General features: G+C 45.6%; 1 protein-coding gene and 1 non-coding gene across 2 annotated transcripts in view; one reads left to right on the forward strand and one right to left on the reverse strand.

Moving 5' to 3' along the window:
- Window positions 1–13286, forward strand: part of clasp1a (cytoplasmic linker associated protein 1a) — a 68217-nt gene that overhangs the window by 17787 nt on the left and 37144 nt on the right. Inside the window, exons 3-8 of the mRNA XM_076747625.1 lie at window positions 5840–5918; window positions 6086–6189; window positions 6487–6578; window positions 6701–6776; window positions 6932–7029; window positions 9411–9481. Coding sequence (XP_076603740.1) covers window positions 5840–5918; window positions 6086–6189; window positions 6487–6578; window positions 6701–6776; window positions 6932–7029; window positions 9411–9481 — 520 coding nt within the window. The remainder of the gene's footprint in view (window positions 1–5839; window positions 5919–6085; window positions 6190–6486; window positions 6579–6700; window positions 6777–6931; window positions 7030–9410; window positions 9482–13286) is intronic.
- On the reverse strand, window positions 5321–5447 carry LOC143331128 (U4atac minor spliceosomal RNA). The gene has a single exon (XR_013078083.1). It is a non-coding gene; the product is annotated as a U4atac minor spliceosomal RNA (small nuclear RNA).

A 13286-nucleotide genomic window follows, 5' to 3' on the forward strand; every position in this document is an offset into this window, starting at 1 on the left:
TTTCTCTGAAAACACGGATCCTTTACCAGAAAAACACAGAGAAAAGCAGCTTCTCGTTTTTAGTTGTCGACCATCAGTTGAATGACTGCTGATTCATTAGCTGCAGCTGGTTAGCATTTCCTCTCATCTCTCTGCCGTCGGTCCCAAAAACAATTTTGAAACAAACAACTTGTTATTTCAAAACGTTTGCTGGCTTTGAAACGTCACCCAATGACTCCTGCAAAAAGGTGCTAAATATTCATTTGATTGCTGCATTCATGATGTAATGCTAAATGCTAACGCTACACCGTGTAATGCAAAAAGACAAAAGGCTAATGGCTAACAGGCAAATATCAGACTGTTTTGTCTGTGTGGCATAAACCTGTTCATGTTCACTATAGTAAAACACAGTAAGGAGCAGAACAGCGCCCCTAATGCTACCCTAAATGTGATGTAGGACCTTCTAGAACCTCAAGACTTGAACAAGGCTTTTCTAATGTAACCTGTGATGCCACATGCAAACGCAGCCACTTAAATCCATTCCCAACGCTCTCACTGTGGTATTTCTGCTGGAAGGAGGCAGAAAAAGACTCAGCGCTCCAAAGTCTTTGCATGTGGAGCATCACTCGTTCTACAGCCGCGTGAACGTCGTTTCAGCCTGCGGAAATCCAACACTTGGCAGACCTGTTGTTCCTCGTTACCGTTGCCAAGCTGTGATTGGACAATGCATGCATCAAGAGAGGTTGAGTGTCTGAGGACAGAGGGTGTCATGTGCTGTACGGATCGCAAAGCCCTTTAAGGCAATTTTGACATTTTGGGCTGTGTGAATATTAATATTTACTCACTTGTTCAGCAGCTCGTCGTTGCCTGGGTCCAGACTTTTGAATCTGAACGCTCCACCGAGCTCAGTGATTCAACAGAGCGTAACAAGTTGACATTTCTGTCCAATATCACGTCAGGTGAACACCTAAAGGAGATTTCGGACCATCAAAACACCAAATGTAGGGACGTGTTTTTGGACGAATGGGGTCCGTCCCTTCAGTCGAGCTAATATTTCTAATGTTAGCATAATAGCCTATGCTAATAAAGCTTTGAAAATTAAAAATGAAATATATTTGAGCTTAAGAGAGAGAGAGGGAGCTGTGTTAGTATCAGTAGCACTATGTCTGGAGGAGGATGCTCTCGTTTCAGTGTTTTCACTGCAGGAAATCAAGCATGAAGTGTCGTCTCTGGAGGAGGTGAACTGGAAAAGACTGATGTGTTTGTGTGTGTATTTGTGTGTGATTCTGTCGTCTGTGTGTGCCATGTTCAGGTCTGCGTCTTTGTGTGTGCTCTGCGTGGTTCGCTGTCGGGTTTTTTCCGTAATGAGTGTTTACTGTACATTCCAGTCTAGCTGCCACCGTGCCCGGGCTGAACGACGCTGAGTCACTGCGCGGTCACTGCCGGCTAATCACACCTCAGGAATACTATGATAACACCACTGCTGCACACCATCAGAAGCCCCCACCCCGTTCCTATGGGAAGTGATCAAGTCACCAAACATCCACAGTATGTCGGCTTGTGTCGAAGCTCGCCAGGCTTTGCAGCAATCTGTGCATTTTCAGCTTATCCTTGAGCAAAGTACGAACTCCAAATAACCAAGCAGCTGCTCCATCACCAGCTGTGAGGAGCAAGAAGTTTGCATGATAACTTTTTAAACCTCCAGATGAAGATTACATACTTCATATTGAACGTCCAGAACAGAAAAATGGGAGATTTAGAGTATGGCCCGTGTCCTCATGCTGTAACTCTGCCTACCTCGACAGAGAATTGATTTGCATTCAGGAAATCAAAACGCTTCCTTTTTTATTTGCGTGAAGCAGTAACCATCACAGTAACAAGGTGCGCCTGCAGCCTGCGATACAGACACCAAACAGACTGTAATCTGCAGCACGCATTAGCTTTCTAGCTCCTCTCTTTATCTGCGTAGCACATGTCTCGTCTTGTGTGGTGGTTTAGTGCAGAAGCTACCAACAAACCAGGAGAAGGTGAGCGAAGAGCTGGTGGTGATTAACAGAAGCACTTAATGCTGCAGAAAGATGAACCTGCCAATGTCAGCATCTGTCGGTTTAGGTGGATTTGGTCCAATATCTGCAGAACTACTGCACACAAAAAGCGGCTCTAGTTACAGCTGCTGTGTGATGTCAGTTGAAACTAGACCTGGTCCAGACAAAGTCCTGGCTTTATGGAAATGCCCAAGACATCAGAACCCAGTTAGTATTATGTAGCGGGGGGGGGGGGGGCAGGTATGCTGCGTAATCATAAGGCACTCTGCAATGAACTACCGCCTCCTGTGTTTGTCTATCATGAACTATTTTTGGAAGAAGGAGCGTTTTCTTACACATTTTCAATCGTTCTGTGCTCTGAGATTCTCTTCTTTTAAACATCTGAAGAGTTTCAGTTGTCTTTTTGCCAGCTTCATTTGGGAAACAGGCCCTTCAGTATCGTGCATCGAGATGGTAAAATGTGTGTGTGGATCCCCTCCCTGTGGAAACAGACAGCATACCCAGCTGTTCTCATGATATCAAGGAAATCGCTGCAAAGATGGCGACGTGCTTCTGCACGTGTGTCTGCCTTTCCCTTTGTACGCCTTCATGTGTGTGCGTATGTGTGCGGTGTTTCCACTGGTAATGAGATGACAGGCAGGAGAGATCCTTGATTTAATTTCAAGGCTCCTCCACATCAGAGACAGATGGAGGAGCAGGCCGTGGTCTGCTGGTTTTACAGCAGTTTTCAGCATGAACAGGCACATGTGTTTTAGTGAAGTGGGATTTATGTCAGTGGGTTAGTTTGATCAGAGGTTGGTCCCTGAGACGCAGCAATGCTTTCCTACACTTTGCAAGTTCTTTAATCTTAAATCTGGTGGGTGATTGGCTTTTTTCTGCCGTGTGATTTATGTAGTTGTTGGAAAATGGGTTTAATTTTTTTTATGATCTGTGCATATTGTACATATACACAGACCCAATTCAGCTCTTCTTTTGTATGCAACAGTGTTTTTCAAGTGCAGCATATGGCGTTGGTAGTTCTTTCACAAGAATACTGGCAATAGTGTTTTTATGGGCAGTAGTATTTTTCTAATCTGTACATAATGTGCATGTATTCCTCTTCCTATTTTTCTTGACCCTATCATGCCTTTTTTAGCACTTTGCTGCCTGTAACGACTTCATTTCCCCGGCATGGGATCAATAAAGTTTCATCTTACCTATCTTTTCATATTTTAAATCACCTGCAGATATTTTACCATCCGAATCATAAACAGAGCCTCCACAGGTAATAGAGCTTACTGTGAGCCATATAATGATTAGTCGACACCCATGCTAGCATCGTGCTTATGCCGTCTTATTTCTGTGGCTGATGGTTTGTTCAGACATGCAGCTACAAAGACACAAGAAGCAGCAGGATGTCAGCCATGTTCAGAGGAAAGCTGCTCCTCTAGTGTCTGAGGACTGAAGGTGGAAAGTGGAAACAGGGAGTGGAGAAATGTTGTTTTATGTCCAACTAAGATTAAACAGATTCTTATGTAACGCAGGTACACCTCGTAAAAAACTGCCCAGTTGTCCAATCAGAGCTGGATCTGTGAAAGTGCTCTGCGCATACATACCTGACAGCTACAGAGTCAAAGGCAAGAGACGACCTGCCTCTGTGTATGAGTCTGTCTGAACACAGGACGAAGTTTCAAGACTGAAACCTGTTGTGTTGTTGTGACTGTGATTGGATGAGAGATCGCGCAGGATCCTCACCTGTGAGAAGGAAGAGGTGAAAAGCCGAGAGAGGGGATCATTGAAGAGGCCTCAGTCATTTTCCTCACCTCCACACAGTGCACTGGGTGTCAGATTGTCGGTTTGCAGAAAGATGCAGAAACTCTTGCTGATCAGCTTTTAGATGCTGCTCTCTCTGCCTCTTTGGCACCCTGAGCACTGTTAGCATGCTAAGCTACTCGGGCCTGTACGAGTCGATCCGTCAGTTTAGTTCACCAAAGCATCAAAGATAATCAGTGACACTGTCAGCTGTGCTTTCTCCGCTCATTGTCCTCTTACAGCTTATTGAACTAAACACACATTAAAACGACAAACTTGCTTTTTATTGACGTTTGTCCAAACTGTCCTGGTTTGTAGAAAGCAATGAAAGTACAGAGACGAACCCTGTGCTTGTATTCCACAACAAAGGCGGCGTGAAGAGTCCGCTAATGGAGGAAGAAGCTTGATGATGAAGAGTTTATATTCAGCCTCACTGCTTTGTGTCAGCTGTGTCGTGTTTTTCATCCAGTGTGCTGATAGCTGTGTTCTCTGCACACAGTGTGCAGCTCCTGTTCACTGTGCACATTATTTATTTCAAAGGTTAAATTTCGCGATATCCAGATCAGGTTTGGTGTCATTTCATGTTTTTGCTGATACGGACTCATGCTGCAGCGAACAATAAGAGAGGAACTGAGAACATAGCATGGCGAGTAGGAGGATTTGGGAAGGGATGATGTCTGTGAGATTTGGGTTTAGAGCCTTGAGGGGGGGTCATGTGCTTGTATTTGTGTTTTGGGGGTCCGGATGTGGATGTAAAAGGGAGTTAGCCATCTGTCTGCAAAGAGGAGGAGCCTGTCTGTCCTCATCTGTTCTGGACTGCGCTATAATTCTGCATATCTCCTCTGCTGAACGTGCACTCAGACACAGGGCGAGTTCAGAAAAGGACAGAGGAAAAGAGCGTTTAGCTCCAGCTGAGAAAGGCTGGAAAGACCTCCTGCATCGACCCTGCCCGGGAGGAGCTGAACCTAGCTCTGAGATGACCTCCTCAAACGCAGAAGTGGAGTTTGTGGAGGTTGAAACCATTGTTAAACTCTGCTGATCCCTCTCAGAGCTCTCATCGAGTCTTTGTTTGGGCCCTGTCATCAGTCTAATTACTGTAATTCCCTCCAGTTGGAGAACAAAGGGACCTGATCTGAGGATTAGGCCTGCAGACACCAGGCCCTCTGCCTGCCTGAGTGCTCACTACCTGTTCTGCCAGTGGGAGAAAGAAATCTGGAAAAGCAAGAAAATAGAGTATGTGAGAGCATAAAATGAGTAGAGTCTGTTGAAAGGTCGAGCACAGAGGAGGATAAAGCTGCTTCAAACAGAATATCTGCCATGATGGAAACGTGTTTCATCTTTCAACAGAGATGGAAAATGAATTGATCATTGCAGCATAAAGAAATGCTCACCGATGATGGCGACACAGCTCCTCTGTCTGCTCACTATGATGCCACTAGATGGCAGTATGTTGATGTCAGTGCACTGTATTGTTAACTGTTTCATTTAACATTAACAGGGCTGTAGTTTCCAAAAATTGCACCATGTTCTGGACAGACGTCCAGGTGATGCTTATGTGTTGTTCTGGTGTCAGCAGGGCTGCTCTCACTATGCGTTCATTGAGCAGCTCACTCACCCCAAGACAAGGAAAGATGGCTGAAAACTGTGTGTGAATATCTATCAAGGTTTATCCAGAGGAGGTACTGTCATGGTGCAGGAGTTAAACTGGAGCTTCTGGCCTGAAATGTGAGTCCCAGATGTGCTGTAATTTGATGCTGCGCAGGCTGCAGGAGGCCGGTGTCGCTCATTAACACAGCAGAGGCTGGAAACCTAAAAATGTCTGTACCCATAATCCTTTGCAGCAGGACGTTTTGATCACAGCCTTCAGCCTTTGCTCGTCCAGGGCTGTAGCAGTGATTATTCAAATCGTTTGTGATTATGAGTGATATCGATGAAATGAGAGAAGATTCATGTGGTTTACATGGATGAAACGTTTTAAAATTGCTGTTGAATTAATTTATAGCTGCTTTTTGTGTCTCCACCAGGTGGCGCTGCTGGGTTTGGACCTCTTATCTGCCTTAGTGACAAGGTTACAGGAGCGCTTCAGGGCCCATGTGGGAACAGGTAAGATTTTTGTGTCAGGTGTGTAATGTCATGACCTTCATAGTGTATAATGGAGAATAACACACACCAAAGGGCCTCCTCCTCCTCCTCTTCCTCCTCCTCCTGCTCCTGTTCTGCCCTTAATTCTTAATTAATAGCACCGCTTCCTTCTGTTCTCTTTCCCTCAGTTCTGCCCAGCCTTATTGATCGATTGGGAGACGCTAAAGATCAAGTGCGAGACCAAGACCAAACGCTGCTGCTAAAGATCATGGAGCAAGCTGCCACCCCGCAGGTACAGCACACACACACACACACGCACGCACACACACACACGCACACACACACATGCACACACACCCAGCCCTGTTAGCTGATACCTCACTTCTGATGAATCCATGGGAACAAAACAATTGGGCTTAACAATAATGACAGCACACACATTGACTGGTTTTTAAACTTTTCCAGTTCTTTCTTCCTGTAATTGGTGGCAGGCATGATCAACAATGTATGGCATGCTATCAAGTTACAGTCGGTAGGGTCTATTTCCTGGCCTGTAATGTATGTTATTGCCTCTTCTGCTGTGTTGCAGTATGTGTGGGACAGGATGCTGGGGGGCTTCAAACACAAGAACAACAGGACCAGAGAAGGAGTGTGCCTTTGTCTCATCGCCACGCTGAGCACGTGAGTCACATGCCTCCCGTCCATCGCGGTGACGATGGCGGAGCGGGCTCACGTTCAGACTCCTTCGTACGATTTCATCTCTCCAGTTCCTGCACTGATTTACTTGAATTCTCGTCTTCCAGGTACGGAGCTCAAGGCCTGACCCTCAGTAAAATAGTCCCCCACATATGTAACCTCTTGGGGGACCCCACCAGCCAGGTGTGTCCCATCATGCTTTTCCTCCATCTCCTGTGTTTTATTCTTTGTGGAAGTTTGTGGAAATGTTGTGCAGTCACATTCACGGGACATTTGACATGCTAATGAATATGTTCTCATGGTTTCTGGCTCTGTCAATGAATTCCTGTGGCCATCAGGTCCGTGACGGGGCCATGAGCAGCTTGGTGGAGATCTACAGACACGTGGGCGAGAGGGTGAGGATGGATCTCAGCAAAAAGGGCCTTCCACAGTCACGGTACGCCAACAGGAAGCCGTCTCATTTGTGCCTTCTGTTTGTTCTTTTCTGTTTTTGCATCATTTCTCACTCACTCACACACATAAACACACACAGTGTGTGAAGGTCGGATGCTGTTTTTATTCGTCAGAGGAGGATTTTCTCACTAGACACAAAGAGGTGGCAGGAGACAGCGCTATGGTTCGCCCCCTGGTGGCCGAGTCAACACACTGCAGCTGCAGACATTGATGGACTCGGGGAGGTTTACACACTGTTCAGTGTGCACACCTCTCTTTAACTAATGCAGTCTGATCCAGCAGTCCTGCAGTGACTCCTCCCTCCATGAAGGTTAGAGTGATCAGTTTTTGTTTGGGCCTGTTTCAGAGAGCCGTTGGTTCAGCTGTGGGATCACTGTGGAGGATGAGGTTTGCGCTGCTGTTACAGCGTGTGGATCACATGAAGAGGCGTTTCTAATATTATGTCCATTGTAACAGCACCATAAACTGCATCCTCCCTCATGACCATCAGCACCTCTCACACTCTAACCTTCATGATGGAGGATTTACTTCACGACTGCATTAGGTGTCGCTCGGTGTACCTAATAAACTGGCAACTGGGTTTGTGTTGATGCTGTCAAAGCTGAGAGTCGTCTCAGTGAAAAGGCCATGAGAGGCATGTGTTTGTCTGCTTTGGTCCAGGTCAAACAGGAGTATACTTTAGTGTATTAGATATATAATCGAAGTATAGAAAAGTACTACACTTTCTATTTAAAGTATGCTTGACGTATACTTTTAAAAAGTGTACTCCTAAATAGATAAGTTCTGCTTTAATGTACTGAAAATTACTGTACTAATTCTGTAATACTTAAAGTGGTATTTCAAAGTACTTATAAAAAGTGTACTCTACAATAAGTGTATTATAAATTGCACTTTAGTATGCTTTTAAAAAGTACTAAAGTACGAATACTTTTATTGGTAATAAAGTGTACTTATGAAGTACTTTGTAATCCACTATCAGCACACTTAATTAAAGTGTACTTTAGTCTCACTTCATTTTAAAGTATCTTTAAGTATATTTCCAACACACCGGTGATATAATACAATTGTACTGCGAGTGTGTTTTGAATACTCGTGAATCCTGATTTCCACTGGTGCAACTATTTACACTTCAAGTATACTCATGTACTACTCACGTGGTACTCCTTGAGTACACTTAAGTGTGTTTGAAGGTGACAAAAAGAGCACAAAGTGTACTGAGTACAATGTTGAAACAGTATAACTGAAGTATAATATTTGGGTTTAGCAGTAACGTCTGACGTGTGTGATAGCTAACACACACACACACTCACACACACACACACACACACACACACACACACACACACACACACACACACACACACAGCCCAGAGCCCTGCATGCCCACAGGACTGATACTTATTTTCATCACATGTTGGGAGTTTCAGCTTCTCTGAAAACAGACGCTGTAAAACTCTGTGTACTCCCTCATCTTCTCACTCCGCCTGCAGCTGCAGGAGCCGCAGTCGAGCTGCGTTCATGACGAAGCTCCTGTGTGGTTTCTGAGGCGGCAGCGCCGAGAAGGTTCAGAGTTCACGTTCATGTGATGTAACACGGGTCCATTTCTTTTCATTGTTGTTGTGGTGTCTCTTAAAACTTTAACTTTTTCTCAATGTTTCACAAAACGCACTCGATCGTTCTGCGGGGCGTCTAGAAGAGACACACACTGTCGTCACGCGTGGCGTCAGACACACACATTGTCATCTGTGTGTGTGTGTTTACACGTGTTTTCATGCCTCGCTCATCACATCACGCGGGAGTGAGCTGAGCTCGGCTGTGCACTCGGGGTGTGCTCTGTTTTCTGTGAGCTGGAGCTTCCTCGGGTTTCACTTCATGCAGACTGCAGACGTTTGCTGTATTCGACATGAGCTCGGATGATTTTTCCAGCCACTAAATCTGATTTACGGCCGTCTCGCTTGTAATCAGCCCCTGAACAAGCTCCTCCAACGGGCTGCCAGAGCGTCAAAGCTCAGGTTTGGATGAACTGTGGCTGTTGTTGCTTGATGTCACAAACGTGCAGACTGTTTCTGTCCTCTGTGTTTGTCCTCGTCCTCACGTCTCGCCTCTCTCTCTCTGGCCATAATGCCAGTTTGTCACCTGTGTGGCAGTTTTGGACGCCGTCTATTTTGGTCCTGGCGGTCTGTGCTGCGCGGAGCAGAGGGAGAGCTTCTCACCTCTGAAGTGATGGATGGTGCCGTCAGCAGCTCCTGGCTGCCGTTATTCTCTCCGCTCCACTTTTCAGACACTTCATTTTCTTTCCCTCGCTACACATTTGTCATCACCTGTTTGCAGATTTTTTTTATTTCTCTCTGTCTTCTTTTACAGGTTGAATGTAATCTTCAGCAAATTTGATGAAGTCCAAAGATCCGGGAACATGATCTCATCCTCTGGCTCAGGTGAGTTTCCTCCTCCTTGCTGTTCTAGCTTCTGTATTTTTTATTGACTTCAGCTGTTGTCCTTCATGTGGCGTCCAGGTGGCTCTTAGGCCTTCTGATGCGCCTCCATCAACAGGACATATCAAGCCTTGCTGCTGAAACAGGCTTTAGTTTGCCATAATGTGGGCTGTTTTTCAAAGTGGAAGTGAAGACGGTCTGTGGCTCTGCAGCAGATCGGTGCTCCTTTGTTATGTGTCGCAGGGAGACATATCTTCCTCATCCAGGCTTGCATTTTCATTCTCATTGTCTTTCAGTCGTCTTTCCGTCACACTGCGTCTGGGTGTGTCAGCTCCCTTTAGAGCGTGACCGTGTCGTGCGTGTGTGTGTGTGTGTGTGTGTGTGTGTGTGTGTGTGTGTGTGTGTATGTGTGGAGGAAGAGGCGGGGTTGCAGGCCAGACGGACAGCCTGCGGCTCGAGGGGATGAGATTCCTCCACAGGAGCTTTCAGATGTCCCTCTGTGGAGCCAGAGACCAAAGCAGGCTTCCTTCTGAACTGAATGAATATATCAAAGCAGACAGGACAAAACAGAAAAGAGACACAATAAAAGGGAAATGCTTGACCCCGTAGTGGCTCACTGGTGAGCGTTTTGTGTGTTGGAAGAGTTGCGACCTCTGCGCAGGTGGACTCGCTCTGACACCTTTCCTGCTGACTCTGTCCGTCCACTTTGCATTTGCAGGGACAACAGCTGAGCCAAGGAGAACAGAGTTAGACAGGGCTCAGCATTCTCGTCTGCAGCGTCTCCCTCCAGCTAACGCTTCACAACATTTCACACGTGGACTCCAACTGTCCCGACAGCTTCATTAATTTTGCCTTTGAGGAGCGCTCGCTGGCCGTCTGGTGTTCGCTGTGAAGTGAAGTTTTCGGTCTTTCTGTGGAGACTCGCCGCTGCCCAGCAGAGGATAACAGCAGACAAACTGATTGTGTGTTGTTATTATAAGGCTGCTTTTATCCGCAGCTTATTTTAGCAACTGACAATAAATTGTGTAACAGGCTTCTATTCATATCGGCTCCAGAAGGTCGCTTTGCTTGTCGTGAAGACTGAAAACAGCTGTGTGATGTTTTCGTCAGAAAGCCAAAATCATCCCAGTGATGACGTTACAAACTGGGCTTGTGGAGTTTTAAAGACACAAGCATTCACCAGGCATGGAGGGTCTGACACAAGAACTGCATTATAGGAATTGTATTTTTGCAGCTTGATCCATATTAGTGACTAAAAATCAGAAAATCTCAGCCTCCGCTGATTGATTTTGACCTTTTTTTTGTCTCTGGGAAGACTTAAAACTTTATTTAAGGCCACAAGTAAATAGCTGGAGTGGCCCTTTAAGGCAGCCATTCATTTATCACTTCATCAGTAAAGCACATAGCCTCAAAGCACAGATCTAATAAATTATGTAACAAGCAAATTAATTATTCTTTCTTTGTCTTAAATCTGCTGCTTGGAGGAGTCCGTCGCTTCATCATGTGCTTTAACTCACGATATTGACGAGTAAAATGATCTTATCAGTGCATAAAGATGCACTTTCTCCCGGTCAGCCTTCAGCAGCGTTGCTGAAAGTTCACTCGGAAAGCTAAGAGGAACATGCAGATGACTCATTTTAGCAGTTATTAGATAGTCCAGCATCATATTCATGATGATCAGCAGCCTGGCTCCTCGCAGGCTCCACTCCTCTCTTTCACGGCTGCTCTGAAATTGGCTTTGTGACCGCGGAGGATGACTCATTTTAATTTAAATCCATTTGCCTCAGAGCTGAGAGGAACGTCTGGTGCTCGTGTGGACGGAGGATGAGCGGCGCTGTTAAACAAACCTCCAGCTTAGTTTGACAGTGGCGCTAACCAGAGTAAACTCAGAGCACAGAGGAGAGAGGAGTGCTAACAAAGGTAGCTTTACTGCACGCGCACTCACCATCAGAAAACACCTGCACTCAACTTCTTCTTCTCTGAGTGACTTTACTGACGAAGGATGATCAGCTGCTGAGAGCCGTGGAGGCGGAGGGGGCGGCTTCGCTGTGGCGCTGTCACACAGGGAAGGAGGAAAGGGGAAGGGAGGGGGGAGGAGAGGGAGAGTAAAACAAAGCAGCCATTTCTGTAGCAACACTCAGAGGTAAACAGTGGGCGAGAGATATAGGGCAGAGGCAGGAGAGAGAGAGAGCCGAGCTCCCAGTTGTGCAGCAGCATTCCTCCCTGGCTTCAGCGCTGAGGGCGTCTTTGCACCATGACAGCTGGAGAAGGTAAGACTGGAAATCTGGGTTTTCTCTCTGCTGGGGTCACATCACGCACACGCCTGGTACAGATTTAATTGTTATCCGTCTCTCCAGCGGCTGCGTGTGTGTTTGTGTCCGCTGGACGAGCAGAAGATCACAGTTGAACTCTCTTATGTAATCTTTGTTTCTGTATTGCTGATGCACAGCGTGCTCCGGCTGGTGTCTCAGGCTGAATCCAGAGGACGTCGCTGTGTTTTCATGTTTGTTTTTCATGCTGTGTTGCAGCAGCAGTCGTTCAGGACAGGGCTGTAATGTTGCGTCTCATGCCCTTGTTTATCTCCCCTCGGCGCCTTGAGCGACAGCTTGCCTAAAGCGTCCCAACACTTGTTTAATCTCGGCCCAGCGCCGGCCAAGATGAGGAGAGCTGAGAGAGTTCGTTCAGCATGTAAACTGTAAGAAAAGGCCTGGCTGCGTTTGGCATCATTTGTTATGCAACCCATTCAAACGACCCCCTCCTCTTCTCATCTAATCTGTCCTTGCTTGCTGTTCAATACTTTTGCCTTCTTCTGCCTCTAAAATGGTCATAGACGGCGTGAAGAAGTATTCACTTCACTGCTTTAATCTGCTTTAATGCCATTTTTTACTGCTGAAATACCTGCTTCTTAAGTACACAAGCATTATCTATGGATGTGTATGTTTTTGAACCTGTGGTGCAGGTTTATGACACAGCAGAAAATGACAGAGAAATACACTTTCTACCTGTCTCTACAGCTCTGATGTCCTTTCTGGACTCATTGAAATTGAACACTGGGAAAGCGTTGTGCAGAGTTTGGATTTTGTCGTCTTTACAGCTGAATTTACTGCAATCAACAGCACTTTAAGATTATTCTTGCAATGAATTGCTCTCATTTTAAGCCTCTTATAGAATAATGCAGTACAGCTGAAAGCCTCAAATTAAACGTGCACAGATCTCAATCTGTGGATCTCAGTGACGAGTGCTTCATTAGGTTGATTGGCTGATGCAGAGCACTGATGGGAGTATTTATTAGATTACTTATTAATGCCCGTGTCAGTAGAGGGGAATGAATGAAATGAAACAAATGAATGGGAATCTGGGAGGACATGCTTTCTGCAGTGTTATGATTTTAATTAACTATAAGTAATTACTCAGAATCATGTGTGGAATATGAGACAGATGAATTAATATGTGGGGAATAAGAAGCTGTTCCATCTGTTGGTCAGCATGTAGAGCGCAGTGCTGCTCCCCAGCAGCTAATGAGTATCTTCATTATCAGTTCATTTTCTGGTTATTGTTTAGTCTGTAAAAATCAGCGAATATCACGAGTCCCAAAATATCCAGTTCATTATTATAGAAATGAGAAATTATCACTTTTTACAGGCTGGAACGAATTAATTTTTGTCCTTCTTGCTTAAAAAAATGACAAAAACTGTCAAAGTTTTTAATTGTTGCAGCTGAAGTTTAGCTAAAAATAGCATCTGGTCATGATGCTGTAACACATTTTCGGTTTCGTCCTGCAGCAGTGGACGGTCGTAGCTCTGTGTGG

Source organism: Chaetodon auriga, chromosome 13, assembly GCF_051107435.1.
Source record: "Chaetodon auriga isolate fChaAug3 chromosome 13, fChaAug3.hap1, whole genome shotgun sequence".
Classification (NCBI taxonomy): Eukaryota; Metazoa; Chordata; class Actinopteri; order Chaetodontiformes; family Chaetodontidae; genus Chaetodon; species Chaetodon auriga.